The sequence below is a fragment of the Neohortaea acidophila genome (genome assembly GCF_010093505.1).
Source record: "Neohortaea acidophila strain CBS 113389 unplaced genomic scaffold BDY17scaffold_4, whole genome shotgun sequence".
Classification (NCBI taxonomy): Eukaryota; Fungi; Ascomycota; class Dothideomycetes; order Mycosphaerellales; family Teratosphaeriaceae; genus Neohortaea; species Neohortaea acidophila.
Genome location: NW_022985513.1, coordinates 405,012 through 430,884, shown reverse-complemented (window position 1 = coordinate 430,884; position 25,873 = coordinate 405,012). Strand labels below are relative to the sequence as shown.

General features: G+C 55.3%; 14 protein-coding genes across 14 annotated transcripts; 7 read left to right on the top strand and 7 right to left on the bottom strand.

The window, feature by feature from the left end:
- Window positions 1-26: 26 nt before the first annotated feature.
- On the bottom strand, window positions 27-1,378 carry BDY17DRAFT_119513 (t-SNARE). Its single transcript, XM_033729291.1, has one exon. It carries the CDS (start codon window positions 1,121-1,123, stop codon window positions 128-130), a length of 996 nt encoding a protein of 331 aa, XP_033590582.1. The 5' UTR covers window positions 1,124-1,378; the 3' UTR covers window positions 27-127.
- Window positions 1,379-2,109: 731 nt separating this feature from the next.
- On the bottom strand, window positions 2,110-3,251 carry BDY17DRAFT_294784 (Translin). Its single transcript, XM_033733198.1, has 3 exons — window positions 3,003-3,251; window positions 2,701-2,916; window positions 2,110-2,630 (listed from the first exon to the last, which is right to left on the bottom strand). The coding sequence occupies exons 1-3, from the start codon at window positions 3,116-3,118 to the stop codon at window positions 2,129-2,131; spliced, it is 834 nt and encodes a 277-aa protein (XP_033590581.1). The 5' UTR covers window positions 3,119-3,251; the 3' UTR covers window positions 2,110-2,128.
- A 175-nt stretch (window positions 3,252-3,426) lies between these two features.
- Window positions 3,427-5,571, bottom strand: BDY17DRAFT_322894 (SacI homology domain-containing protein; the record flags this gene model as incomplete). Its single annotated transcript, XM_033736904.1, has 2 exons — window positions 3,427-3,588; window positions 3,643-5,571. The coding sequence occupies 2 exons, from the start codon at window positions 5,569-5,571 to the stop codon at window positions 3,427-3,429; spliced, it is 2,091 nt and encodes a 696-aa protein (XP_033590580.1).
- Window positions 5,572-5,793: 222 nt separating this feature from the next.
- BDY17DRAFT_294782 (ras family-domain-containing protein) lies at window positions 5,794-7,050 on the top strand. The gene is made up of 4 exons (XM_033733197.1): window positions 5,794-6,031; window positions 6,086-6,132; window positions 6,195-6,386; window positions 6,445-7,050. Exons 1-4 carry the CDS (start codon window positions 5,959-5,961, stop codon window positions 6,811-6,813), a joined length of 681 nt encoding a protein of 226 aa, XP_033590579.1. The 5' UTR covers window positions 5,794-5,958; the 3' UTR covers window positions 6,814-7,050.
- Window positions 7,051-8,998, bottom strand: BDY17DRAFT_278481 (acyl-CoA N-acyltransferase). The gene is made up of 2 exons (XM_033732013.1): window positions 7,646-8,998; window positions 7,051-7,589 (listed from the first exon to the last, which is right to left on the bottom strand). The coding sequence occupies exons 1-2, from the start codon at window positions 8,963-8,965 to the stop codon at window positions 7,212-7,214; spliced, it is 1,698 nt and encodes a 565-aa protein (XP_033590578.1). The 5' UTR covers window positions 8,966-8,998; the 3' UTR covers window positions 7,051-7,211.
- Window positions 8,999-9,058: 60 nt separating this feature from the next.
- On the bottom strand, window positions 9,059-10,736 carry BDY17DRAFT_294774 (peptidase M24). Its single transcript, XM_033733196.1, has 4 exons — window positions 10,419-10,736; window positions 10,129-10,353; window positions 9,899-10,072; window positions 9,059-9,845 (listed from the first exon to the last, which is right to left on the bottom strand). Exons 1-4 carry the CDS (start codon window positions 10,575-10,577, stop codon window positions 9,156-9,158), a joined length of 1,248 nt encoding a protein of 415 aa, XP_033590577.1. The 5' UTR covers window positions 10,578-10,736; the 3' UTR covers window positions 9,059-9,155.
- A 138-nt stretch (window positions 10,737-10,874) lies between these two features.
- BDY17DRAFT_294769 (uncharacterized protein) lies at window positions 10,875-12,869 on the top strand. The gene is made up of 2 exons (XM_033733195.1): window positions 10,875-11,111; window positions 11,158-12,869. Exons 1-2 carry the CDS (start codon window positions 10,994-10,996, stop codon window positions 12,561-12,563), a joined length of 1,524 nt encoding a protein of 507 aa, XP_033590576.1. The 5' UTR covers window positions 10,875-10,993; the 3' UTR covers window positions 12,564-12,869.
- Window positions 12,848-13,685, top strand: BDY17DRAFT_119344 (uncharacterized protein). The gene is made up of 2 exons (XM_033729290.1): window positions 12,848-13,226; window positions 13,297-13,685. The coding sequence occupies exons 1-2, from the start codon at window positions 13,033-13,035 to the stop codon at window positions 13,493-13,495; spliced, it is 393 nt and encodes a 130-aa protein (XP_033590575.1). The 5' UTR covers window positions 12,848-13,032; the 3' UTR covers window positions 13,496-13,685.
- On the bottom strand, window positions 13,666-14,863 carry BDY17DRAFT_309342 (uncharacterized protein; the record flags this gene model as incomplete). The annotated part of the gene is made up of 5 exons (XM_033735321.1): window positions 13,666-13,889; window positions 13,940-14,203; window positions 14,261-14,554; window positions 14,599-14,638; window positions 14,690-14,863. The coding sequence occupies 5 exons, from the start codon at window positions 14,861-14,863 to the stop codon at window positions 13,666-13,668; spliced, it is 996 nt and encodes a 331-aa protein (XP_033590574.1).
- Window positions 14,864-15,060: 197 nt separating this feature from the next.
- On the top strand, window positions 15,061-17,250 carry BDY17DRAFT_294764 (general substrate transporter). The gene is made up of 3 exons (XM_033733194.1): window positions 15,061-15,398; window positions 15,504-15,607; window positions 15,663-17,250. The coding sequence occupies exons 1-3, from the start codon at window positions 15,178-15,180 to the stop codon at window positions 17,027-17,029; spliced, it is 1,692 nt and encodes a 563-aa protein (XP_033590573.1). The 5' UTR covers window positions 15,061-15,177; the 3' UTR covers window positions 17,030-17,250.
- A 49-nt stretch (window positions 17,251-17,299) lies between these two features.
- On the top strand, window positions 17,300-18,042 carry BDY17DRAFT_344834 (uncharacterized protein). Its single transcript, XM_033738070.1, has 2 exons — window positions 17,300-17,640; window positions 17,711-18,042. Exons 1-2 carry the CDS (start codon window positions 17,400-17,402, stop codon window positions 17,974-17,976), a joined length of 507 nt encoding a protein of 168 aa, XP_033590572.1. The 5' UTR covers window positions 17,300-17,399; the 3' UTR covers window positions 17,977-18,042.
- A 266-nt stretch (window positions 18,043-18,308) lies between these two features.
- Window positions 18,309-21,128, bottom strand: BDY17DRAFT_322886 (uncharacterized protein; the record flags this gene model as incomplete). The annotated part of the gene is made up of 9 exons (XM_033736903.1): window positions 18,309-18,405; window positions 18,505-18,569; window positions 18,687-19,124; window positions 19,278-19,507; window positions 19,607-19,727; window positions 19,787-19,871; window positions 20,016-20,029; window positions 20,186-20,523; window positions 20,624-21,128. 9 exons carry the CDS (start codon window positions 21,126-21,128, stop codon window positions 18,309-18,311), a joined length of 1,893 nt encoding a protein of 630 aa, XP_033590571.1.
- Window positions 21,129-22,349: 1,221 nt separating this feature from the next.
- On the top strand, window positions 22,350-23,744 carry BDY17DRAFT_237045 (fungal-specific transcription factor domain-containing protein; the record flags this gene model as incomplete). The annotated part of the gene is made up of 1 exon (XM_033730314.1): window positions 22,350-23,744. A coding segment is annotated over one exon (1,395 nt), but the record flags the coding sequence as incomplete, so codon positions are not given.
- A 1,073-nt stretch (window positions 23,745-24,817) lies between these two features.
- BDY17DRAFT_322884 (uncharacterized protein) lies at window positions 24,818-25,847 on the top strand (the record flags this gene model as incomplete). The annotated part of the gene is made up of 2 exons (XM_033736902.1): window positions 24,818-25,253; window positions 25,312-25,847. The coding sequence occupies 2 exons, from the start codon at window positions 24,818-24,820 to the stop codon at window positions 25,845-25,847; spliced, it is 972 nt and encodes a 323-aa protein (XP_033590569.1).
- Between the last annotated feature and the right edge of the window lie 26 nt (window positions 25,848-25,873).

The window sequence follows — 25,873 nt, the reverse complement described above, 5'->3', positions numbered from 1 at the left end:
TGTATTCAACATCCTGCCGGCCTCAATTGAGGGTTGTCTCCGTCGATGAGGCAACTCGACGCCTCGCCGGACAAAAGAGACACTAGGCCACGTGAATGGGGGTGACGACGCTATGCCAAGTGCTGTATTAAAGTTTATTCAATTGTAACAGAAGTATGGAGAGGCTGGAGGCCAGCGGAACGGGTTTGTGGGCTCCGCGTCTAACCGCTGTTGTTGTTGCTGCTGTTGTTGCTGCTCGACAAGCGCCCGGTGGCGCCCAGGTAACCGAGCACGATGACGATAATGATAATGATGATGGCGACTGTGCTCGAATTAGCCATGGCCGTGTGTAAACGAAGGATCGATAGAGAGCAGTGAGCTTACCAACGATCCCCAAGCAAATCCACTTCTTCTTCCTCGCCGCGCGGGCGCTCTTCACCGCGCCGTTCATCTCAGTGTTCGCCGCCACCATGTTCTGATTCGTATCCTCCGCCTTCTGCTCGATGTTCTGCACCATTGGCTCCTGCTGTACGACAATAGCATCCAGGTCCTGGAAGAGTTGTGCAAGCTCCATCACCGTCTTCTCGATCTGCTGGATGGCATCGTGACGTTGCTGGACGTTGCGGAGAGTGCTCTGCGCCTGGCCCCGACGGTTGGAATTGAGCAAGGCTTGCTGGAAGACCTGCGTGTCGCCGCCGTCCGCAGTCGCCTCGCGCACCTCGGCCTCGGTGGCATTGGGGTTGACGATCCTGTACTGCCGTTCTTGCTGCTTTCGCACCTCGACGCCAAAGTCATGCTCTGAAGTCTGGAACGCGCTGATCTTTCCCCTGATGAAGCGGTCGAGGGTGACGACCTGATCCCTGTGCATGCGGCTGCCGGCCTCGGGGTTGCTCTTGATGCTCCTCACCTGCCCGACCAGTTCGCGGTATCGTGCCGTGATGGCTGCGCTCTTTGCGTCGATGTCTCTGTTTGTGACATTACCTGCGCGTAGGTAGTCGTTTTGCATCGCTTGCAGCTCGGACACACTTCCGTCCAGGGCATTGGCCTCCATCTTCACACGGCTGCATTCTTGCAGGATAGGGGTGGCGCCTTGAGCGGATTGTGCGGGGGTCCGGCCGCCCTGTTGGGCGCCGAGAGGTTGCATCTCTACATCCTGTTGGCCTGTTGCGGTCGTTGAGTTAGTTCAGTGAGGATGGGCGACTGGTGACTAAGAACATACCGTATGTTTGTTGTCCCGCAAAAGCCTTTGTGGGTTGTTGGCCGTACGCTTGCTGTCCATACGACTGTTGACCGTAGGGTCCTTGTTCATAGCCCTGTTGGCCAGAAGGCTGTTGACCATAACCCTGTTGACCAGAAGATTGTTGCCCATACGGCTGTTGCCCATACGACTGCTGTCCGTACGCCTGCTGGCCATATGCCGGCTGCTGCTGACCATACGGCCCCTGCTGCTGACCATACGGCCCCTGCTGTTGTGTTTCGTAAGGATTCGACTGGCTATAGCCAGCGCCGCCGCTCTGGTAATTGTACTGCGTGCGCGTCATGTCAGCGAGGGTGTCCCATCCAGCTCGCAAGTGCATCAAGGCTCCTTCAAGAGCATGGCGGTATGCTGGCGCCTGCTAGACGACGCAGCGCAGGGTGGCTCAACTCACTGCCATGATGGATGCCTACGCGGGTTCCCGCTCCGCGACTCGCTCGACTCCTGAAAATGTGCTGCGCCCGGTCCTTCTCTTGCTGCTAGACAATGCCGTGCGTGATGGGTATATTCGACCAAAGGGCTGTCCGGCAGGCGCAATTGGATCAAAAGGATTGGGAGAAAGGCGATGGGGTGTGCAGGATGATGTGCGAAAAAAAGGGTGGTCTGATGCACCTTCCAGACGTGAAGGTCGCCTGTACCTGGCTGGGCTGTGTTGCGCCTGCCCTGCATATTTGGGTTTGGCGAATCACAGATGGGGAAGCGCCGCGGCCGTTACAGTAGCGCGAAACCCTAAGAACAGCAGCACGGACCACGCATATCGGATCTCGATGTGAGACGAGCTTCGATCATTTACAAGTGTTTGAAGAGTGAGACCTGTTTGGCGGAATGAGAACATTGTCATTGTAACTCTTATCGAGGACATCGCCAGAGTAGTACCCATCCCCTTCCACCCCATCACCCCTCAACCTCCAACCCCCTCCCACCATCCATAACATCCGGCATCCAACCCTTCGGCCTCTCCGCCCCTCTCACCGTCAACCCATACAAAGCCCTCTCAACCTTCTCTACACTACTCCGCATCACCTCCATCTTCTTCTCCGCCTCTTTGGCAAAAGGCCCCAGCCCCGGATCCAGCGCTTCGAGCGCCGACCGCAGTTCGCGCAAATCCGTCAACACGTTGCGTTTGTCGCTTGCTACGTCTGCGTCTGCCTCCACTTTTTGCGGCGCATCTGATGATGTTGACGGGGTCGGGAGAGTCCCGCTTGTCGCCATGGCTGTGATGGCGAACTTCATCAGTTCGCCGGTCATGTCGTACACGCCTAGAATGTAGTCTTCGACGCTGAGCTCCACTCCTACTCCCGTGGCATCTAGTAATCGCATTTGCGCCGCTGCATCGCTGTAAGGTAATAAATTGGCGGTCGTCAAGTAGTGTTGGAACGTCGCAGCTTCAATGTACCTATTTCATTCACCACGTCAGCATACATCCCCATCAACCTCAAAAGATTTTATGAGAGGTGAATACTGACTCCTGACATCCCCCACTAATCTGCCTCGCGTACCGGTGCGCATTCAGCCCCTGTAAGTCCTTGCTCACAGCGGCGAACTGAGTCGAAATGGCGTCGTAGTACTGCTGGTTACCCTTGACAATGTGCGGCGAAAGCGGCTGCGCCAGTTGGCGGATGCGCTGCAGGGTGAAGATGATTTTTTTCGAGGCGGCGGTGATGTCTCGTGATGCTTTGATTCTGTTTTAACTCTAGATCAGCTTGTGCTATATGAATCTAGCGTTTGATGCGGTAAGTCCATATCAAAGAGAGTTGGTGCAACATACATCCGCTCTCGTCGGTCGTAGTGTTCGTCCAGCTCCGTTCGGAATTGTTCAAACATGCCAATGTACGGAGATGGTGCAGAGGCGGACATCGTGCTGTAGTCGCGTTTCTTTGCCATGAAAGTGAGCAATAAAAGATGAGTTGTGGAACACTCGTCCCATTTGCGATGCGAGTTGACATGAAGTGCTGGAGACAATTTCTCTTGGCGCGCTGCTCACTTCACCAAAGCTGATCACACTCGAGACTCAGGCTATTTGACGAACAGGAGGTGGATTTACAGTCCAAAGCTAACGGATACGTTCTGTGAAGTATGTCCCATCCTAGAAGGCGGAACAATTGGACTAGCCATTCAGGGTTGCTATACTCTCGCAAACGCCACCATCTATCGAGACACCCCCCAAGATCCACACATCCTTCGCAAAACCATTACTCTCTCCTCTTCTTGCCCTCTTCAAGATTCCCAAGCCGCGAGTCACTCCCGCTCTTACCGAGGAACCTCCCAACAACCGGATCGCGATGTGCCTTGTCGAGAGTATCCTGATACGCTTCGACCGCCCACTGCGGCGTGTTCAAACGCGGCCAGTTCACCTAAACGAAGACAGTTAGTAAGGTGTGAGCGATAGTGCGGAAGGCAAAACTTACATATAAAGCCCCGTAATGCCACATGAATCTCCCCGAGTACCCAGCAGCACCCAAGCAACACATGGTGAAGAAGCGCAAAGGCCACACCGTTGCATCCGGAATGCGACTCGTGCTGACGCTGACCGCTACAAAGAACATGCACATCCCCAGCATGTACGGCACAGCCTGGACGACCAGAGGCCGGCGGTCCAAGAATTGCTGCATGGATCCGATGCTCGCTGTATCGGGTTGGTAGGTACCAAGGAACAGATCGAAGCCGTCTTGTCGAGGGCCGTCGGCAAAGTTGTTCCGCACGTAGCGCGTGATGCTGTTGTTCAAATCCTGCAGCATGCCTGCTTTCGTGCGGTTGCCCGTGCGGGTGAAGTCGGTTTTTAGCGCACCCGTGCCGGAGTAGGAGCGCGAGACGACGTCTGCATTGTCGGCCCAGACGTTTTGGAAGAGGTGGTTGAAGCTGTGGTCGTCTTGTACCGTCTCGCCAGGGCGCATGACGTTCAGGTCGATCAGCATGCGATCCAGCGTCCATCTTCCCAGCATGGACTGGACGACGTTGGTGCGATCGAGACAGTCCATGCAGTTCGTGCGGACCACGGCGGTCTGCTTCTTGCGGATGTCAACGCTGCCGGAGGGCACATCGATGCCGTGGAAGTAGCCTCCGGCAATGAGCCCGTCCTTGAGCTGGTCCAGGAGCAGCTGCGCACGGTGCCACTTTAGGCCCTTGGTCTCGTTGTGGAAGTCGAAGTAGACGTAGTGAAGATGATCGTACCAACCTCTCTTGTCCGTCGATTCAATGACGTTGAACCTTTCATTAGCCTTGTTGCCCTGCGTATGCTCCTCCTGCGGCGCTGATTGCAGGATTTTGACAACCTGCTCGTATGCCTCCTTGACGCGGACTTCGCGACCCCGCTGATTGACCAAATTCACCATCCAGTTGTCGCCATACAACTCAATTTGCTCATCGAAATGCCGCTTTGCCGCGCTCGTCGCCGACTCGACGCCTCGGATCTGGAGTTTCGGAGTGTACTGTAGAGTGTTGACTTCCGCCCAGAACACCGGGACGCTGCCACGCGTTTGAACGTAGGAGAGGACCTGGGTTTCTTTCCCGCCCACCGGCTTGCCATTCGCGAAGCCCTGATCGCCGGCATAACTGGTCAGCCCAGCAGAAGCACCATCATTCAGGATGACCATTTGCTCGCTCTCGTTGAAATTCGACACATGGCCATCTTCATCGATGCCGCGAGAGAGATATCGCGTACCGGCTCGATATCTCGAGCGACGGGTGATGAGAACAAAGGTTAATGCATTGCCTTTGATTGAAGTGTTGGTGATGCTCATCATGCCAAACACAATTGGCAGGATGTAGGGGTCTACGGCAGGGTGCTGGCCGGAAGAAGCTCTCCCCTGCGCTTTGCCTAACCGGAAGTCGATCAGGGAAGAGGAGACGAAGCGATTCCAGTAGAAGCGGTCATCCGCGCGTTGCCAGAGGGGTTCTTTGGGGTCACATTGGGCCTGGCGCTGGGCGCTGTTGGTGAGGTCGAAGGAGTAGGAAAAGTACATTGGTCCAGTCTTGATGAGATTCTTGAGGTAAGCGAGGTAGGTGTCTTCATCGTGATCCCGAACCTGGCGTTCGCGTAGAGGCAGGAATTCGGTGGAGATGACTTTGTAAATCTGGTGACCCTTTAATCGCCCGACGGGGCTTGACTTGGTGATGACGATGACATAGCTGTCCAGGCGGAGTTTGATGATGCCTAGGATGCCGGAGATGCTGGAGACACGATGGCCGCCGGTGAGTTTCGCATCGTTGAGCCTTAGATCGCCCGTGGGCCGGTCGACGACGAGAGTGGGCGCGTCAGGGGATGAGGGAGAGGAGAAGGCGTAGTATGTGGATGAAGCATGGACGTTGATGTCGCGAAAGGGGAGCATGGCACTCATCTTGGAGTGATGTTATATTGTTGGCCGTGAGGTGGGATCCGAGGGCATTCCCATTGACGATAAAGGGCGGACGTGAAACGGGTTGCGCCTTGGGGTGAGACTTACGAGTCGGTGACGTGAGCTTGCGCATGGATCCAGGTCAGCCACTGCCAAGCATTTGCTGCTGTCAAGGTCGGCGGTCGGCTCGGAAGCGGCCGCGCCACGTCCGGCCGTCACAGGCGACGACGCTGCCCAACACAAACGACCACTGCTGTCACGACCGTCTTCCTCTCACACCCCTCACACATCCCCTCTCCACACACCAAGCACCTCTCTAGACCTTCATACCGCTCTCCTGCGACTTCCGACTACCTCTTCAGCCTTTTCATCCCCGCCCGGGCTCACACGATGGCAACAAGGCCTCAGCAAGGCGGCAGACCCGGCGGCGCCCGTTTCGCCCAGTTCAAGCTGGTCCTGCTAGGTATGGACGACGAGCAAGCATGCGACAGGATGCCATAAGCTGATTCCAGTGTAGGCGAGTCTGCGGTCGGCAAGAGCTCCCTCGTGCTACGATTCGTGAAAGTACGAGCCCATCCCCCGCCATCCTTCCCCACGAACCATCCCTCACTGACCCTCCCCCGCAGGATCAATTCGACGACTACCGAGAATCCACCATCGGAGCCGCGTTCCTCACACAAACAATAGCCCTCGACGACCAGACGACCGTCAAGTTCGAGATATGGGACACGGCGGGACAGGAGCGGTATAAGTCGCTGGCGCCCATGTACTATCGCAACGCCAACTGCGCCGTAGTGGTGTACGACATCACTCAAGCTGTTTGTCTCCCCCTTGCTTCGCACATCTGCAGCTTCCCCACTGACATCCAACCTGCAGGCCTCACTAGACAAAGCCAAGTCGTGGGTGAAAGAGCTCCAACGCCAAGCAAACGACAACATCGTCATCGCGCTCGCAGGCAACAAACTCGATCTCGTCACCGAACAGCCCGACAAGCGCGCCGTCCCCACCGCCGACGCCGAAGCCTACGCCAAAGAAGCCAACCTGCTCTTCTTCGAGACGAGCGCCAAGACGGCGGAGAATGTGAAGGAGCTGTTCGCCTCGATCGCCAAGAAGTTGCCCATCGAGCAGGCTACGCAAAGAGGTGTGAGGGGAGGTCCGGCGGGCGGCAGGCCGGGTGGTGTGGATCTGGGTGCGAGAGCGGAGAGTGGGACTGCTGCGGGTGGGGCGGGAGGATGTCAATGCTGAGCGGCTGCAAGAAAGAGGGATCCAAGGCGGATGTAATCGATACGAGAAGATGCTCAATCCTTTGTCCAATCTGGGTCTGAGCGTGCTTTCATGTGGCCGACCGGCGCGATAGAGTCTCGTGCACAACACACATGGTGGTCGGTTGGCTAGGGAGTCGAAGGCGTTCGATGATACGTTCGATTGATGAGGAGGTGCGCGTTCGATACCATTGCGTAGGTAGTCTAGGCATTATCTAACTGTTTGCCATTGCTTCTACCGAGAGTACGAGGACACTCCATTTCAGCCCGTCAAAAACACGGGGGACTGTAGAGGCAGCAGTCCTGCCATTTTCAAGGTACTGTCCTGCTCAAGGCTACATGGGAACCTCGCAACCTACCAGCCCCTCAACCCCTTCTCCCTCACAACATCACAACCCCAATGCCCCCCATCTTCTTCACATCAATCCGATTCTCCGCATCAACCCCACCCCCCAACGGCTTCGTGCGCCAGTTAAACAAGTAGTAATGCAGCTTCCCATCGCCGGGCTCGAACTTCTCCTCGCGCAGGAAGAGCGGGTTGTCGAGCAGCGTGAGGGCATTGAAGACGTGGAAGTCGTCCTTTTTCGCGAGGATGAGGGCGTCGTGCATGAGGAGTTGGAGGCGCGCGGCGAGGGATTCTTGGAGTTGTTTGGGGGTTTGCTTTGCGGAGGTGGACGCGAAGGCGGATTCGCTGGCGTAGTAGAAGAGGTAGGCGGCGCGGATGGTGTCTTGGCGGTTGTTGGAGCGGAGAACGGTGGACTGAGTGATGGGTCAGGATGTGGGGTTAACGTGAGGGGATGGGGAATGGAGCTTACCTCGAGCAAGTAGTAGCTCACAAAGTCGGTGATTTTGCCGTCGATTTCGACGACGGAGGTCCATACTACGCCTTTACTCGCCTCTGAGCAGAGCCAGTGCTCAATCTCTTCGTCCGTCCAGTCCTGCCGGAGATGGAAGCGATCGAGGTATCGGGTCAACAGGTCCTTCACGGCAGGCACGTCTTCCTTCTTCATCGGCCGCAAGCCTTTGAGACTGGTGTGTGACTCCACCTTGTACCGATACTTTTGCTTCAACTCGGTGCTTCCAGGTGGTAGATGACTGAAGCCTGTTTTGTAGAGGTGCTCCCAGTCGAGGCTGCGATGGAAGTATCTGCAGGTGGACACTGGGGTGGGAAGCAGTGTGCCGGCCGTGTACAAAGCTTGATAGATGCCGTTCAGATAGCATCTTCTCGTGACCTCCTTGATCAATTCGGGCGCTAATCTCTTTCCCCTCAGTTTGCGATGAATGGCGAGGAAGTTAATCTCGGTGGCATTGAATTTGCTCTCCCCCACTTTCATGGTCACGGGGATGCCGGCAATGAAGGCGACCAACCTTCCCTTTTTGTCTTCCTGAGACGTCGTGCGGACGCCAATGTGCCATTCTTTCTTCCAGCCGGGTGGCTTCAATGCCCACGAGAGGAACTGCTTGCTGTACCGGAAGCGGAAACTCGCGTCGGCGTCTTCGACATAATGATTATCCAGCAAGTCATACAACTCTTGGATTTCGCTGTCATTCTCGAGGTCCACCAGGCACCACTCGAAGCCATCTAGCAGAGCACCGGGCTCTGGCTTCGCGCTCGCTCTGCATACTTTGTCGGGGAGGATGGCGCCTTCGGGCAGCGACTCGCCATTAGAGGAGGAGGTGGTTTGTAGGAGGTTCGGGGCCTGGAATTGAGGCACAGGCTGCGTCTTCCAGAACTTGTAGTCTTCCGGCGCCTTGCCTTCCTTCTTCGGGCCTTGAGATAGAGCGAGCTGGTTGAGGAGGGCTTGTAGGTCTTGAACAGGAGCGCCTTTGGGTTTCGATGCGGCGGCCGTTGTGGCAGGAATGAGTTCGGGAGGCTCGTCGTCTGCTGTAGCCTTCTTCTTCTTTTTCCGCGGCTTCTTTTTCTTCTTTTTCGCTGCTGTTGAGCCCGTGCCGCTTACGCCTGTGGTCTGCTCGTCTTCGCCCCCCTCATCATCGTCTTCGTCCCCCTCCTCGTCGACATTACCGCTCGCAAGGTCGTCTGCTGCTTTGGAGATTTCGGTGGGATGCTCCAGGGACTTATCGGCCAAGTCACTGGCCAGCTGCGCGTCGGTGCCTTTGCTCGACTCGGCAGCCATGATTGCAGAGTGCAAAATGAAAGTAAATGTGTGTGAGTGTGTGGGAGAGCTCAAATACGTGAGGTGGCTTTCCGCACAAAGGCAGCTCGTCAGCCCCACACAAGCGCGGGGCTTAACTTGTGACACGTGAGAGGCACAAGGCTTGATGATTGACTTGGAAAGATGGCTATACAAGAACTGTCGCTCTTTACTATGCTCCCACCTTCGTCTCCCCATTCGTGACTCCATTCGTGACTCCATTTGTCTTGGGCAGCTCCACCGGTCCTCCCGGACTATCCGCTAACCTCGCCGTCAACACCTCCACTCCCGTCTCCGTCACCAGCAATGTATGCTCAAACTGCGCAGTCCTCTTACCGTCAGCCGTCACACTGGTCCAGTCGTCCGGCCACGTCTTGTCCCTGTGAGTGCCCAGCGTGATCATGGGCTCGATGGTGAAACACATGCCCGGCTTCGCCTCGCCCACCGCCTTGTTCTTTGCGTAATGCGGAACGTTTGGCGCGCAATGGAAGAGCTGGTTGATCCCGTGCCCGCAGTAAGTCTTGACGACGCTACAGTCATATGTTTTGGCCACCTTTTCGATCGTGTCGCCATACGAGCGGAAGAGCGCGCCGGGCTTGACGAGTTTGATCGCTTCGTCGAGACAGTTACGTGCGGCTTCTACGACGCGGACATTGTCGGAATTCTGCGCAGATGCAGGACCGACGTAGTATGATTCGTTTAGATCGCCGTGGAAGCCGTTGTGGTACAGGGTGACGTCGATGTTCAGAATGTCGCCGTCTTCCAGGGGTCGATGATCGGGAATGCCATGGCAAATGACTTCGTTGACGCTTGTGCAGACGGATTTGGGGAAATGGCAGTAGTTTAGAGGGGAGGGGTAGGACTGAAATCCTTCGTCAGCAGGGCGGATCTCGCATATGGCAGGGCGCCTCGTACATTTCTCGCCAGGCACGCTTCGTGCACCACCTTGTCAATGTGGTCGGTCGTGACACCCGGCTTCATTTCTCTCGCGGCGATATCCAGCACCTCTCTTGCTAATCGGCATACTTTCCGCATCCCCTCTTGCTCTTCCTTGGTGAGGATCTTGATCTTGTTCCGTACGCCGAATTTCTGTACTGCGCGTCAGCAGGGTAGCCACTCTCGCCAGGGCCGAACATGTATCATACCTGTTCGCTGATTGGGATGCCGGCCTTGGAGTAGTCTGGCAGCTGTATGCTCTCGGGAACCGCGCGTCTCGGACTCAGAGGGTATACTGGGCGCAAAGATCCGGTAAAGGGAAAGGCGGGGAAGGGGTTGAAGTGTCCATCTGCATCGGGTTCAGAGACGACTTTCGGCGGAAAGATGGAGGAGAGCATACTGTTGGCTGCTTTATGGGCCTGCTTGTGCGTACTCTGTGCACATCTCCCGTCAACACTGGGTCTGGGAGTGTCCCCGCGCTGTCGCTGAATCGACCTACCCAGTTTCTCTTGAAGCAGTCTTGACTGCAGAAATATGACTCCTTTCCGAGCTTTTGACAGTTGGGGCACTGCAGGCTACCCGCATCGTTCTCGCAGTCGCCGCCTTCGCATTTCCGCTTCTTGTCCACCACGATTTCTTTTGCTGGTGCTTGGTCCATGTTGGGAAGTCTCGAAGTGGATGAAGAGGATCAGCGGCCGGCGCAGAGAGGGATGAGGGTCGGGATCACAAGGCGGTGAGGAGGAGCGACTAGTCGTAGAGCATCCCTCTGCGACTCCGGGCGAGCGAGGGAAAGATTGAACCACGCCCTACACATGCAATTGTCAAGAAGTCGTGGAGGCTTGTGGCGGCAGAGCCTGATATTAGTCAGCACTTGCGCCACAGCTCGTCCAAGCGGCCGCCACATCATTTTTCGGCGCGGCGGGACGGATTTCATGATGATGAGCTCAACTGGTGAGATGATGATTACATGCACGGCCAGTCACTTTCTGATTAATAATTCCATCATGTATTGACAGGCGATGTTTCCTGACACTGCAGCTGACTCCCTCCTTTCTGCGTCGATTGTGCCCAACAATGACGGATGAAAAGCGTGTCAAGTGCCTCATCGTCGGCGCCGGGCCAGTGGGAGCTCTTGCCGCGCTGTATGCAGCAAAGCGAGGATGGGACGTGGAGGTATATGAGTTGCGAGGCGGTGTGTTATCCATACCCTTCTACTCGCACTTCTCTGACCAATGCAGACCTCCGAAATGCATCGACTACGCCACTCAACTTCACCCGCTCCATCAATCTGGCCCTTTCAGAACGAGGCATCAATGCCCTCCGTTACTCCGGCTCAGACAGTCTGCTGGATGCCGTAGTAGCAGACACCATCCCCATGTACGGCCGCATGATTCACAGCCAGGATTCCCGAGGAGCCTTGACAGAGACTGCGCAACCGTACGATGTGCATGGCCAATTTCAACGAGCCATCGATCGCGCAAATCTGAACAAAACTTTCCTCTCGGAGCTTGAGAAGCTGCCCAATGTCAAAGTGCTGTTCCATCACAAACTCACCGGCGCCGACTTCCGACTACACAAGGCGTGGTTTGAACGTCGACTCCCTTCTGACGGCGACAAGCGGCCTGGTGAGATTGAGGTCGATTTCGATGTCATTTTCGGTTGCGATGGCGCACACAGCAGCGTCCGATACCACATGATGAAGTATGCCCGCATGAACTACGAACAGACGTACATCGATACGCTATGGTGCGAATTCAACATTCCCGCCGTCTCCTCCACCCACACCATCAGCACCACTCCCTCCGCTCGAGATGGCTTCGCAACAAGTCCAAACCACCTCCACATCTGGCCCGGACGAGACTCCATGTTCATCGCCATCCCTTCCACAGACTCCTCCTTTACATGTACATTATTCGCGCCCGCAGCGACCTTTGCCAAATTAGAGCAACGGCCTCACGACATCGAGCCCTTCTTCCAAGCCCACTTCCCCGGCGCCGCAGATCTCATCGGGCCTGGCAGCATCACGGAGCAATTCACAAAGGCCCCACACCTCCCTCTCATCAGCATCAAATGCTCGCCTCACCACTACACGTCCACAGGCATCATCCTCGGCGACGCAGCTCACGCAATGGTCCCCTTCTACGGCCAAGGAATGAACGCCGGCCTCGAGGATGTCCGTGTCTTGTTTCAACACCTTGATCGCCACGCCTCCACGCCGTCCGGTCGCGCTGCAGCTCTGGATGCGTACAACGCAGAACGTGTGGCGGATGCGCACGCCATCAACGACCTGGCGTACGGCAATTACTGGGAGATGCATGCTGGAGTGCAGTCCACACCGTACCTGGTGCGGAAGAAGCTTGAGGAGTTTCTATCGGACAAGCTGCCCGCTTTGGGCTTCGCTACGCAGTATCGCCGGGTCTCATTTACTAACCAGAGGTACTCGGAGGTGGTCGAGGCCGTCGCGGCGCAGCGCAAGGTGCTCGTGAGTGGACTATGGAGCTCCGTTGCGGTAGCCGGGATTGCGTGGGCGGTGTGGTTGAGCCGGCCGGGTGGGTTGTTTGCGCGGAACAGGATCAACGTGTTTTCTGAGCTTCGTGGTGTGGCTCACAACATTGCTGATGCTGTTCGTGGGATATTGCGGTGAAGCACAAATGGTATCTCACTGCCAGCGAGACTTCAGAAATCCGGGCGTTTGTGGCTTCCAGCGGAGCGAATAAGGCTCCCAGTCGAAGCCTAGCTAGGTACAAACCTGCTTCACACGCCAAAACACGAACAATATTGTGCAGATGCGCGTAGAAGAGGATCTGAGGTCGTTTCATTGGCTACCCCGAGTGATCATCTACACGAATGGTCTCGTGTTGTGACCGTGATGGTCAAAGCGGCGAATCTTGCTCAAATCAACCGCAGGCTTCCAAGACCTTCATTTCCTTTTGACATAATTAATCGACCCTCGTCTACATCTTCGCAAGAAGAGCAATACTCGAAATTGTACATTTCCTATCAAATACACCCTCGCCGGCGTCGCAGATTCAGAAGTCACATCCAATCCAGGCCACTCAACATCGCAAGGCTGCGTACCTCTAAGTGGGGAAGCACGAGACGATCGACAAACCATGTGCGGCGACCACCCCAGTAGACCCAGTCGCGGAGGCGCAATCGCCATTCTAAAACAAATTGGCGCTGCAAATCCGCATCACACCAGGTCCGAAATGTCGATTCGGCTAGCGGACGATTTCGAGTCCACGATTGCGATGATTGAAGGTGGCGAGCTGCGCGGTCAACTGGTTGGAGGCCAATTGCTTATCCAGTGGGTTCCTCTGACTCCTGCTTGATTTGGTGCAGGGCTAGAGAACGGATCTAATGGCGATTTGGCGTAGTTTCGACGGCGATCTTCGCTCTACGTCCGGGGTGGAAATGCATCGCATTGCCATACCTGATCATTTGCAGCCTGGGATGCCTTTCCGGTTACGCACGAGGCTGCAGCTGGGTGTGGGAGACGAGGGAATCATCGGGCGAAGGGCTTCATTCAAGGTTGGCGGGAAGGTGGTGAGTGAGGGTGTCGTTGGGTGGGATTGAGGATCGAGCATGCAAGGGGAGTCATGGCGTTGTTTGAGCGCCTGTTCCATCGGCCAGGCAGTGTTTTCCAAAGCCTATGCGGCGTTTTGAGCGAGCTATATAGGAGTTTTATGACTTCTACAAGGACTACATCGACAGCGCTGTCGTTGCTTCCCACATTGAAACACCCTCTAGAAGAGTGCCATGATGTTGGGCGGAGACGACACGGCGCGCGGGTGGTTGAGCGGGCTCGAGGTGACGAAGAACGTCCATCGGTTGAGCTTCTTGCACAGCTCGGCCAGGCGCTCGAGGTCGAACATCTCGCCAATGGGAACACCCCAGCCGGCAAGGCAGTAGTTGTGCATGGACCACTCGTTGTTGCGGTTGGGACGCACTTCGAATGAGACGCCGTCGCCTAAGAAATATAAGCATGGAGTACAGGACATTTGAAAGGGATGGGCTCACCAGCAACAGCGACAATGTGGTTGTCCCACATGAACTTGGCCACGGCCTCGCTCTGGATAAGACCCGTGTGCCGGTGCTTGTGCGCTTGCGTCAGGGCGCGGTACTCCTTCTTCTGGTCGAGGCTGATGGATTCCCAGGTCTTGGTGAAGCCGCAGCGCAGGAAGAAGATGTCGCCGTGCTTGAATTCAATGTTGCACTCCTTGGCGATCTCGTGGACTTCTTCGAGCGTGATGGCGTGGCCGTTCATGCCGTTGATTTCTTGTCCTGGAATGGTGTGTTAATGTCACAATCCTTGAAAACGACAGATGCGAAAAGACGAACCCTTCTTCTCGCAATAAGACACGTAATCAATCAAGATACCACGAGCAGCAATCCCGTCCTGCGCCCAGTGGCCAATGCCAATCCGGTCGCTCTCCATCTTGCTAATCTCGTCAGAGGTCGTGCCGCCATACCACCGGCGGGTACCATCGTCGATTTCGGCGCTAAAGTGGCGGAAACCATCCCACTGCGAGGAGGCCTGGGGGTTGAAGCGCCAGATGTCGTCCCATGCGATTCCCTCGTAGTTGGGAATGGGCACAATCTCGTGCTCGCATGCGAATCGATTGAAGCCTGGTACTATCGTAAGCATTGAGTTTTGCAGAGGCGGATGATGAACAAACCCGGGGTTTCCAACTTCAACATCGACCAGTTGAGGCAGACCTGTAGCATGTTAATCATGCTTCATAGAGGCATGACAATGCAAGCACATACACGATCGCCAGACTTGATCTCATTCTTCGCCACTTCTGCAACATGCTCTGGAGTCAAATACCTGAGCATGCCCAAGCCCTCCTCCTTGCTGCCAGGCTCCGCAGGCCAGAAGCGCAACTTATTCTCGAGCTCCTCCCATTTGGGCAGTTCCGCAAAGGTCTTGGCTTTCGACATGCTTGCTAGTGACTAGTAAATGTGTTGTACAGTTTGAAATGTTTGATCAATGGTTGCGTCGGAGAACGGCCACAGAACACCCCTCGCTCTATTCATATTCATTTTGCTGTGGAGACGCTTTAGTCCAGCGTAACCTTACCCCGACACGAGGCGACTCGGCGTGGCAAGCCCGAGGCGTTTGTTGCAGGGCGAATTCTGGGCCATTACCGGAGTAGCCGCGGCAGGCTGACCGTGGAATTCATCCAGCCTGAATGGTGCGCCAGCGAGATCGGACAAGTCAGCAATGACGATCATCGGAACAACCATGCCGTGTGATGCAACGACACGGAATCCGGCAGGGTCTGAGCGACATTGGTGATGTATTCTCAAGTTCTTCATATTTGTTCTTGGCTTCTTTTCCTCTTGACTTGTTTTCACAAACACAAGCCGCCAAGATGAAGAAGTACTTGGGTTTGCGCGGCTCGCGCATCACCACCGCCGCGCTGGCATTGATCGTTGGCCCTTCATATACCGCTTTTGGTTACAATCAGGGAGTATGCCTGCCAGTAAACCTAATATGATGTCAATATTTGCTGACCGTCGGACTAGGTGTATGTCGTTCGAATCGATCAAATCGGAGGATCTGCTAATCGACATTCAGTGCTGGCAATGTCTTGACGTTGCCGACGTTTGTAGAGACCTTTCCGGGCATCAACACCTTGACCACCACTGGCGCCCAACAATCACACAACAGTACAATCCAAGGTTTGTTAACGCGGACTGTATGCTCGAGTTGTGGCGTCTAATCTCATCCTCGCAGGCGTGGTCACTGCACTTTTTGTGCTTGGCGCGACCTTTGGAGCCCTCACATGCATCAAAGTCGGAGACATGCTGGGTCGGCGCAAGACCATCTTCTACTCCACCATTGTAGCGACAATCGGAGCGATCTTGATGGCCTCGTCGTTTTCCCTCGCCCAACTGATTGTCTCGCGACTCATATTGGGACTGGGCAGCGGCGGCTACACTGCTTCCGTCCCTGTCTGGCAGTCCGAAATCTCGGGCGCACAGCACCGCGGGGCTTTTGTTAATGTAGAAGGAATCTTCCTCGGCGCGGGCATTACCATTTCCCTCCTGATCGACTTTGGCTTCTTCTTCGTGAAGGACTCCTCGGTTTCGTGGCGTTTCCCCTTCGCCATCCAGATTGTCTTCTTCCTGATGGTCATTGCCTTCATCTTCTTCCTGCCAGAGTCGCCAAGGTGGCTTGTCAAGAAAGGCCGCATAGACGAAGCCCGGGAAACCATGGCAGTCCTGCAAGACGTGGCGGTCGACGATGAGAGCATCACCCGCGATATCGCCATGATGCAACACTCCCTCGAGCTTGCCGCCCGCGCGGGCAATCCAGGTCCGCAGAACCTGCTCAAAATGGGCGATCAACGCATCTTCAACCGTGCCCTGGTCGCCATCCTCGGCCAAGCATTTCAGCAGCTCTGCGGCGTCAGTCTTACGGTGGCGTACGCGACCACCATCTACGAAGAGCACTTGGGTTTCGGCGCTGTCAAAGCTCGTGGGCTGGCCATTGCCATGGAGAGTTTGTTGATCTTTGGCGGCCTGGCTACAGTCTTGACCGTCGATCGATTCGGTCGTCGGCCGTTGATGTTGCTGAGTTCGGCGACAATGGCCATCTGCTTCAGCGTCGTGGCCGGCACCACTTCCGCGCCGCAGAACAAAGGCTCTCTCTACGCAGCCACCTTCTTCCTCTTCCTCTACACCCCCTTCTTCGCCCTCGGCTTCCTGAGCAACACGAATCTGTACGCCACCGAGGTCGCTCCTTTGGAATACCGAGCCGCCATCGCAGGCGTGTCAACCGCCACCTCATGGCTGTCGAACTTCCTCGTCGTCCTGGTCACGCCGATTGGTTTCGCCAACATCGGTTACCGCTACTGGATCGTCTACGCTTGCATCAACGCCGCCATTGTTCCCACCGTGTACTTCTTGTTCCCGGAGACGTGTGATCTGAGTTTGGAGCAGATGGACGATGTGTTTGGTCGGTCGAACAACTTCTTCGATCCCCCGAAGATTGCGCGGAAGGAAAGGCGGCAGTTGAAGAAGGGGGAGAGCGTTTTGGAGGAGGGGTTGGATAATGGACGGGACAGCGAGAGCAAAGCGGATGTCAGCTTCAAGGAGTAGGTAGTTTCTCATTGCCAGGTCGTCAGAAAATCGACAGAAGGCTGTGTGGTTTTCAAAAAGCGCAGGAATTACTTCGACAGATGGGAACGAAGACTCACGGCTTTTGATGTGAAGTGTCCGTTCCCTAGGAGATGTGTCAGCCTCAGGCCGTCATACCACTGGGCATCCTTGTGCATGTGAGGTTGCACAAGCAATACACTATTCGCGTTTGCAAGTCTGTGCGCACTTTTCGGGCATACTTTTTCTCACAAACACCTTCACCTTCAACGTCAACATTCAAGATTGCAAGTTGTTCAAGATCTCAGCCTTTCGACAACAACAACTTCTTCGTCCACTTCACTCACCCTGCCTCCAACTCACGATCGCAAACATGTCGGACGATAACAAGATGCGCATGTTCAAAGCGATGGACAGAGAGATGCACATCCTCGCACACAGCAGCAACGACGACAATGATAACAAAGAGAAATCAGAAGAGATCGCGCACACACTGCTTGCCTACCCAGAACTCCCGCTAGGTCTGCGCTGTCGCGCACTCCTCGTCCTCGGCACAAGCGATGGCCCGGGGTACGTTGAGTGGGCGAGGGAGGCCGTCCGTATCGCGGAGCTCGGTAAGAAACGTCTACTATCCACAATCGGTGGCTTGAGCAGCCTCAATTGACACACCTTCATCATTGTTAGCCATGTCTTTACCAGGCTCGGCTCCCCCGACTGAAGGCGATCATAAACTTCTTCGAGATTGCAGGCTCGTTTTGAAGGAGGCTGAAGAAGATTTCGTGAAGTATGGCGGATATCCGGACGAGGAGGACGAGGGAGATGGAGATGGAGATGGAGGAGAGAAGGATGAAGCTGGAGATGGGGATGATGAGGGTGAAGATGGAGAGGGAGGAGTTTCGGGCGATAAGGCAAAGTCAGCGTCGGAGGATGCAGATTCGGAGGAGAAGTAGCATTGCTGCGGGCGTTCCGCGCATGCAGCATGCATGTAGTTAGATGGTTGGATCGCCAGCGAGGTGAAGGCGTAGAGGAAGTGAAGTCTGATCCACGGACCCACATTTACAGCTCGAAAGGGCAGCCCGACCAAGCTTAGCCAAAAAAGGAAATACATCACGTGATCCTTCGACATCAGGCTGCTCGATCTTTCTGCAATACCGCTACTGCTCGATCTTGCTACAACACTGCAACACTGATACTGCTTGATCCTTCTGTAGAACCAATGCCATACCAAATAGCCAACGAAAATCCGTCACTTGATAGTGTAGATGGTTTCCAAACGTCCAGTCTAGAGAAACTCTTCGTTATCCGCCACCGCCCACTGCAGAAACTTCTCGGGCACGTCGACGTGCTTTGCGCGTATGTAGTCGGCGAACCCTTTTCCTCTTTTAGGACGCGTAAAATCAGCATGTGTACAGGAGAAATTCGCGAAATGATCGCAAATGAACTATGAGGAGATAGTAGGTGCTTTTCTCTTGTCTTACCGATTGTCCAGAAGTGTCGAGCTGCTCACACCTCTGCCGAGGATCCAATACACCACGTAGTGTACCTGCAGCGTTTTTAAGGTCAGTAAACGCTTTGTCTCACTTCAGGAGTGTCGGGGAGAACAAGTCCAGTGCTCCTGTGGTCTCGAAGCAGCCCGACAAGTCTCCCTTGAAGATCTTACCGCATAGATGGTGGGAAATTCGACACGCTCGATACGGTATCCTTCTTTCCAATCCTTTCCAATGAGTTCCTTCATACGGTCCAAAGTCAAGAAATTGCGGAGCCACTCCCAGACTTCTGGACGGTCGGTGAAGAAGCCGACGTTAACGTTAGGTCCTTTGTCGCCGGACCTTCCGATGATGAGATCGCCCAGCGGAATGCGCTTCGTAGGACCAAAGGATTCGAGGGGGACGGGGTTGGGTGTATCGTAGGAATCGCGTTTTCCGGACCATTCCTCGTAAGCAGGCGGGCGAGTAACGGGGATGGTCTTCTTGACCTTGCCTCCCTTCTCGAGAAGGTGGACAGCTTCCTCGATCTCGTCTTGGGGCATGATGCACGGGTAGTAGACGTAGAATGATTTTGGATCGGCGGTTCTCATGTCCTGAGCCCAGTGAAGTCCCTAGAAGCAATTATCAGCGAGACCATTCTATCGATCAAGCGTTCGAGATATACGAATGCCCTTGGAGCATGGCTAAAGTCCATGGGACGCCAAATTGACTTGAATCAATGCCGCAGCAGGGTGATTCGCGTCGATGCCAGAGACGCGACTTACCGAAGGCTTTTGTTGAGTCTGATCGGCGAGCAATAGTTTGAGGGCAGACAGAGGTTCCGGAGTCTTGGCTTGGGCGAATATCCGAGTGTATGTTGTCGATTCGAACATGTATCGTGGATCCGGTCTCGCAGAACCAATCACTTGGAACGCCAGAATGTCGAACTTGTCTGCAAGGCCCTGCTCCGCCATACGCTGTCTGATCTGCGTTTCATACAATTTGTACTTGCGTCCTGTATTTTTACCGTCAGTATACACACATCGAAGGCCAGTATCTGCGGTAGACAGTCCCGGAGGACTTTTTGGAGGCATTGCCCCTGGGATCAACTTACGCCACGAATAACCAGCGAAGTTGGCGAGGTTCTGAGCTTCGTATCCGCCCAGGAAAAAGATGGCAAGCTTAGTAGTCGGTGGGGGTGGCCGCCCAACTATTCCGGAGAACCTGACGCGATTCTGTGGAGTTTTTGGGGTTAGCAAGTGCTTCGTCTCATTTGAGGCTCAAGAATTCTTACCTCGCCCACCTGTTTGATCTGTACATGGTCTAGGATCGCCTTGACGTCGCTGTTGAGGTACACATTGCCTTGGATTTCGTATAACCTGGCCGTTTCGTCAGTACCAACAACTTTGAAGGACGGTGGGTGTGATGGCCAGGCCATGGAGGATTTATCCCAGGGTGTAGGACAACTCTCTGGGCAGCTTCGACAGCACCATCCGCTGGGGATACTTCTTATATTGACTGACATTTGACATTTGACCTGCGAGTCTCAATGTCAGTAGAAGTTCATCAGAGGTATGCTGTCGAGGGAGCTCGCCAGTGCTGAAACAGCGTCTCAACGCTGAACCACCGAAGTGGATTTCGAGCACGCGACGCATGCTTCAGCGCAGCACAGCGAGACGGGAAGAGTACGTACCGTATCCTCCGACACCATGCCGCCGGTGCCCTCGTGCTTGGTGATCACGCAAGCTCCATCCTGTTCGATTTCGGCAATCGGGAATCCATTGTCGACGAATGTCTCAAGGGGATAGCGATGGAAGCCACTGAAGTTCGATCCCGAGGCGTAAGCAGAGCACTCAATAAGATGGCCAGCCAGGAAAGCTCCAGCAAGTCGGTCGTAGTCGGTGTCGCTCCAGCCGTACCACCACCAAGCCGCGCCGATGACTGGCGATGCATCGGCCACGCGACCGCAGATAATAATGTCTGCACCGTTTTCAAGGCCTTTGACAATGGCTCTCGCACCAATGTATGCCGCTGTTGATCGATTAGCATCCATCAGATAATTTTCAGAAAGTTCGAGTTTTCGAATTTTTCGCCCACGCAGGATCACCACCCGCAAAAACTGAAGACTTACTAGCCGCCAGCACCTCCTTGGCCGTGAACGTCACTTCGGTGTGCTCAGTCTCGCTGATGTCCTGGAAAGTCGACGGGAGCTTGCCATTCTCCTCGAGGGATGAACGAACACGATGGACGATGCTGTCTCCCGAAACGTATGCAACGTTCAAACCATAGCCGTGCTTGTCGCTCAGTTCCTGGCAACGGCGGGCCAGGTTGTGGGGACCAAGTCCGCCACCGTTAATAACAACCTTGATTCCTTTCTCGGCGATCACATCCATGGTCAGTTGCAATCCTTGCCAGGCGTTGGGCTTGAAACCCTCGCCCTTTCCGGCTTCCATGGCTGCTGCTTCCTGAGCGATATTGTTCTCCGCGAGCCAGTCACCAGTGATGAAGTCAATGTCGCCCATGGTGGCTTGCTTCCTCATCTGGTACGCAGGCTCCATCTGGCCACCGGAAACGTTGGCGATGCGGACAGGGCGAGTTCCCCGAGCATCGCCGTTGGTCTGTTTCATTGCAGGCATCTTCGCGAATGATGTTGCAAATCAAGGTCAATCTGCAAAAATGTGGTGAGAAGGGAAGAACAAATGTCTGGACTGACGTTGAGCCAGAACTTTCTACTCTTGCGTATCACGCCAACAGCCGACTACCTGACGGTATACAATGGCCTTGGAATTCGGGGCACCGCCTGTGGTGACGCCTCGGTGTCTCGGGAGACCTCGGCTACAGGACGGATTCGCAAGCCTTGTCACGTGATTCTAAGTAATATGGCTTGGCTGAGTGTAGAACATCGGCGATTCCTCCGGCCTCCCTGAGCGAATTCGGCCTGCAACACGTCGTCGAGCAATACGCTTTTTGTTCATTCTTCACCAGCCCTGGCATATGCAGGCCTCGCACTCCTACGTCAACGGCGAGCGGGGTTGGAATAGCTGACGTCGGTGCAAAGGGACAGACCGCCCGGGAAACCTTAATCCCGCCCCGCACCCCATGTCCGGGTAACCAATCCCCACGTGCTTCGGGCGGGGGTGGAGCGCCCCGTGCTTTTTGCCACCCCAAGGTCGAGGAGTCCTGAAAAGCTGCGGGAAACACCAAATTACCGAGCATCTCGGTCACCCTCCACGCATTGCCATACCCTTCCGCAGCCTTGGGCAGACTGTACCATCACCGCGGGTCCCGCGTTGTCATCATTACGCCTAAAAATGGCCGACACTGTGACTGCCGAGCCTGCAATCACAACACCTAATGCACGCAAGCGCAAGAGCTCCACGAGTGAGACAGGCCGTGTGGTGAAGCATCGCTCTTCCACAGCATGCCAGGCGTGTCGCGCGAGAAAGGTGCGCTGCGATGTCGTCAACAATGGCTCTCGCTGCACCAACTGCCGGCTGGATGGCATGGAATGCATTGTTCTCGCCTCTCGAAGGGGAAAGAACAATCATGCATCGCGTAAAAGTACCGACACGGCGGCGCCCGCAAAGTCCGAAAAGGCCACCAGCATCCTGAAATCTGCAGACAGGCGCGACACCGATCAGGCGGGTTACGAGGATCACTCACCCTCAAATGCTGCTGGTCAGGTCCCAGTGGGTGTGACATTCGATCAGGACCACGACAATACCGAGGCCGGCCAACAGGCCATTGCAGATGACATTGCCAGTACTGGAACCTATCGTGGGCCATACGAAGGCTACGATGGACTGCTCACTCCGGAGACGGCCATGAACACGTTGGAACCGCAGACCAGCCGACCTCCAAAGCCGCCCCTCCCGCCCTTCATCATGCCACTGTCCAATCTCGTCTTAAGCGAGGACCTGGCATTCCTTGCACAAAAGGGAGCGTTGACCGTGCCGGAGCCGGACTTGCAGATGGAGATCTTACGAGGCTATCTGTTCAGCGTTCATCCTAACCAACCGATGTTGGATTTCAAGCAGTTCGTCAGCGCCATCTTGAACAATTCAGAAGAGAACCAGATCAGCCTGCTGCTATTTCAAGCCGTCATGTTCGCTGGACTTCATGGGCTTCCGTTGCATGTGATCCACCGACTTGGCTTTGAGTCCACGAAGCAAGCTCGAGAGGTCTTCTTCAACCGCGCCAGGCTGTTGTACGAATTCGATATTGAGCCGAACAGCGCCGCAGTGGTACAATCCTTAATCTTGATGAGCGCTTGGTTCACCAAGGGCAACGAGCGACGACATACTTGGCATTATCTCGGCCTCGGCTACGACGTTGCACGAAGCATGGCATTGCATCGCGAGCCGACGACACGCTATCCTCCAGATGTCAGACGCTTCCGCAGAAGACTCTGGTGGTCCTTGTACATTCGCGATCGAATGATCGCGCTGGGTACTAGGCGGCCCATGCGTATCAAGGACGAAGATTTCGATGTTCAAATGCTGACACTAGAGGACTTTGACCTCGAGCCTGTGGAACTATTCCTTCAAGGCCAGCCTTTGATGCCGGATGCGAGAGAAAACACATCAACAGCCCTAATGTGCATCGAGCTGGCGAAATTAGGAATCATCATCGGACATGTGACCTCCTCACAATACACCACCTTGAGCGCTCAACCAGACGTTCCCCACACAATGATGATCGTTTCGCGACGCGATGCAGGCCGTTTCCAGGAGCTGGAGCGCTGTGACTTGGAATTAAACGACTGGTTCCAGGCACTCGGCCCCAACGTTCGGCGAACAAGCGCCACCTCAGGCGATCCGCAAAGCTGCTCCGAAGTTCATTGGGCCTTTTTGAACCTCACATATTGGGTGGCGGTTAACGTGCTTCATCGCTCGTTGGCATTACAGCCGCCGCCAGAAACTGCAGAAGCCCAAGCCGCCCAGCGAATATCAAAGTCAAAGGTCAAGGACGCCGCTCGTCGTCTGACAAAATCTCTGCAGAGCTTGATGCAGCTAGACCAAGCCCGCTTCTTGGGGCTCATTGGTGTCACTGCCCCGCTTGCAGCCTGTCTGACGCACATGCTGGACATCAGCTCGGGAGACGAGGATGTTCGCGATGCCAGTACTTTTCGCCTCTACCAGACCGTCCAAGTCTTGCATCTGCTCCGGGGCATCTACGCATCAGCAGACGCGGCCGTGCAATTCCTCGCCTCCGTATTTCGAACCGCGGGAATCACCGTGCATATTCCTCCTCCGGACTCTCCCACAGAGCTGGCGGCTGTGCAGGCTCTTCCAGGGTCTGCAGTCAACGGTCAACAAAGCTCTGGTCCAATGGACCCACCACGAGTGCCAAATGATCGAGGTGTTCCTGGCCTGGGGTGGCCGGCCGATCCTTCACCCATGATCGGCCAAGCGCCCGCCGACTCAGATCCGCGGATCATGCAAAACCCCGACCAGCAACTCATACCTGCAGTCGACGCTATGGATCCCACTCCTGGTTCTGGAGTCATAACTCCCTCCGTATTTGCCGCTTCGACACCATCGGCACTCCCCAAAGACCATCCCTCCGCAGAAAACGGCATCTCCCAATTCTTTGACGCGTCCTTTGGCAGGCCTTTGGGTGCAGGCGCGGACGGGCCGTTATTGGAATGGAATAACAATATGGAGCTGGAATCCATGGCATTCAACTACGACTTTTACTCGGACGCTTATGGCTTCCTGGATGGACGCTTTCCCAGCATACAGCAATGAGCAGTTTTCATGCTGTTCTTGCTACGTCGACGCGTCGGCATATAGATCATTCCTTCTCGTTGCATTGGAATAGCATTGCTTGTGTCGTGTATACTTTGCAGATCACCTTCTTCCTCAGCCTGATTCGGGGAATATGACCCTGCTACAACCATAAGGGGTCTGGTGCCGGGAATTATAACCCCACAAATGATCCTCGCTGTCCCCAGATCCACTGCGCACGCGCGTGTTCGCGCATGAAGCGATCTCCTGCATACCGAACTCAAGTTCCAATACATAGCCGAGGGGATGCGGTCGCCGAGGAAGATGTCTGCACAAAGTACTCACCAAAGCCTTGCCACTTCACTGCTGTCTTGAATCTTGCCGGATTCCGTGTTGAACCATGCGAGCTGGGTGTCCGGCAATTGATCGGCGGACATCCGTAACAGTGCTTCTGGTTGGATGGCGTCGCATTCATTAACCGTGCAAAGCCTCAAAAGGCAGTCGACACGACAGTCTTCTTTGAAACCACCCATAAGCTACCTAGCTATCCTTGCTTTCCTCAATCGTCAATTGTACCAATTTCTACCATCTACAAGATGCCAGGACTCGTACGAGGCACCATCCGCTACAACCTCCCCGATACGTCTGTCCGACCGGAGGACCGTGGACTGTTCTCTGGCCCGGCCCATCACCATGCCGAGGACGTAGACGTTGATCTCTACGACCCAGATACTGCACCTGAAATTGTGCAAGGACCAGAAGGGCTTGATATCCAGGGCTTCACCTACGTCAAGGCCCCTTCGACTCTCAGCGAGAATGAGTGGCTCGAAGGCACCAATGTGGAGGAAAAGTACGTGCCTGAGGTAGTGGAGTTGGTGAAGCGAGTCACGGGTGCGAAGACGGTTATTGTGAACCATCTTGGAATCCGCAAGCGTCTGGCTACGAATAATGCCGACCCCAAGTTCTATCGCAAGGCTGGCGATAAGCACGATGATGCTGTGAAGCAGTTGACCAAAGGCGAATCTGCGTGGGGTGAGTCTGCCACGTTTATTCCGCTTCGAGGCCTCTTGAACTAACATTACTTTCTCAGTCAATGGAAGAGCAGACGCAGGTCTGGAGCCCGCACGCCACGCCCACTGCGACTACACCGTCCGCGGGCTGAAGCGCACAGCGCGCTACTGCCGAACCGACATCAAAGCCGCCGCGCAAGCCGCCCTCGACGCCGAAGACAACAACACCGAACCCAAGCGCTACGCAGCCTACTCCGTCTGGCGGCCCATCAAACCCGTCAAACGCGACCCCCTCGCCGTCGCAGACTGCCGCACCACCGACCCCAAGCACTTCCTGCCCGTCGAGTACCGAGCGACGAGCAACATCACGGAAAGCGGCGAGTACATGCTGGAGCAGCTGACGCAGACGCCCGATGCGAAGAACTCGGGGCAGAGGTGGTACTGCAAGCCCAACCAGCATCCCGATGATGTTTTGATTCTCAAGTTCGCGGACACGGCGGCCGAGCGCGACCCGAAGCTCTCTGGCTTTTGCGCGCATTGCTCGCCGATGTTGCCTGGTGTGGATAATGAGGAGCCGAGGATGAGTGTGGAGGCACGCGTGATTGCCTTTTGGTAAAGGCTGGTACGTCCGCGTGGGAGCAG

Bases quoted from the DNA above. Each gene is read 5' to 3' on its own strand.
- BDY17DRAFT_294774 (XM_033733196.1), bottom strand. From the start codon at position 10,577: ATGGACCAAGCACCAGCAAAAGAAATCGTGGTGGACAAGAAGCGGAAA. The intron at 10,354-10,418 runs GTAGGTCGATTC...AGATGTGCACAG, and splicing joins ACTGCTTCAAGAGAAACTGG to AGTACGCACAAGCAGGCCCA. The intron at 10,073-10,128 runs GTATGATACATG...CGCGCAGTACAG, and splicing joins GCATCCCAATCAGCGAACAG to AAATTCGGCGTACGGAACAA.
- BDY17DRAFT_119513 (XM_033729291.1), bottom strand. From the start codon at position 1,123: ATGCAACCTCTCGGCGCCCAACAGGGCGGCCGGACCCCCGCACAATCC.
- BDY17DRAFT_278481 (XM_033732013.1), bottom strand. From the start codon at position 8,965: ATGGCTGCCGAGTCGAGCAAAGGCACCGACGCGCAGCTGGCCAGTGAC. The intron at 7,590-7,645 runs GTAAGCTCCATT...CCCATCACTCAG, and splicing joins TGAGCTACTACTTGCTCGAG to TCCACCGTTCTCCGCTCCAA.
- BDY17DRAFT_344834 (XM_033738070.1), top strand. From the start codon at position 17,400: ATGTCGGACGATAACAAGATGCGCATGTTCAAAGCGATGGACAGAGAG. The intron at 17,641-17,710 runs GTAAGAAACGTC...CATCATTGTTAG, and splicing joins CGTCCGTATCGCGGAGCTCG to CCATGTCTTTACCAGGCTCG.
- BDY17DRAFT_294784 (XM_033733198.1), bottom strand. From the start codon at position 3,118: ATGGCAAAGAAACGCGACTACAGCACGATGTCCGCCTCTGCACCATCT. The intron at 2,917-3,002 runs GTATGTTGCACC...GAGTTAAAACAG, and splicing joins TACGACCGACGAGAGCGGAT to AATCAAAGCATCACGAGACA. The intron at 2,631-2,700 runs GTCAGTATTCAC...TGAATGAAATAG, and splicing joins ATTAGTGGGGGATGTCAGGA to GTACATTGAAGCTGCGACGT.
- BDY17DRAFT_294782 (XM_033733197.1), top strand. From the start codon at position 5,959: ATGGCAACAAGGCCTCAGCAAGGCGGCAGACCCGGCGGCGCCCGTTTC. The intron at 6,133-6,194 runs GTACGAGCCCAT...CCTCCCCCGCAG, and splicing joins TCGTGCTACGATTCGTGAAA to GATCAATTCGACGACTACCG. The intron at 6,387-6,444 runs GTTTGTCTCCCC...TCCAACCTGCAG, and splicing joins TGTACGACATCACTCAAGCT to GCCTCACTAGACAAAGCCAA.
- BDY17DRAFT_294769 (XM_033733195.1), top strand. From the start codon at position 10,994: ATGACGGATGAAAAGCGTGTCAAGTGCCTCATCGTCGGCGCCGGGCCA. The intron at 11,112-11,157 runs GTGTGTTATCCA...TGACCAATGCAG, and splicing joins GGTATATGAGTTGCGAGGCG to ACCTCCGAAATGCATCGACT.
- BDY17DRAFT_294764 (XM_033733194.1), top strand. From the start codon at position 15,178: ATGCAACGACACGGAATCCGGCAGGGTCTGAGCGACATTGGTGATGTA. The intron at 15,399-15,503 runs ATGCCTGCCAGT...ATCGACATTCAG, and splicing joins TTTGGTTACAATCAGGGAGT to TGCTGGCAATGTCTTGACGT. The intron at 15,608-15,662 runs GTTTGTTAACGC...TCATCCTCGCAG, and splicing joins ACACAACAGTACAATCCAAG to GCGTGGTCACTGCACTTTTT.
- BDY17DRAFT_119344 (XM_033729290.1), top strand. From the start codon at position 13,033: ATGTGCGGCGACCACCCCAGTAGACCCAGTCGCGGAGGCGCAATCGCC. The intron at 13,227-13,296 runs GTGGGTTCCTCT...GATTTGGCGTAG, and splicing joins GGAGGCCAATTGCTTATCCA to TTTCGACGGCGATCTTCGCT.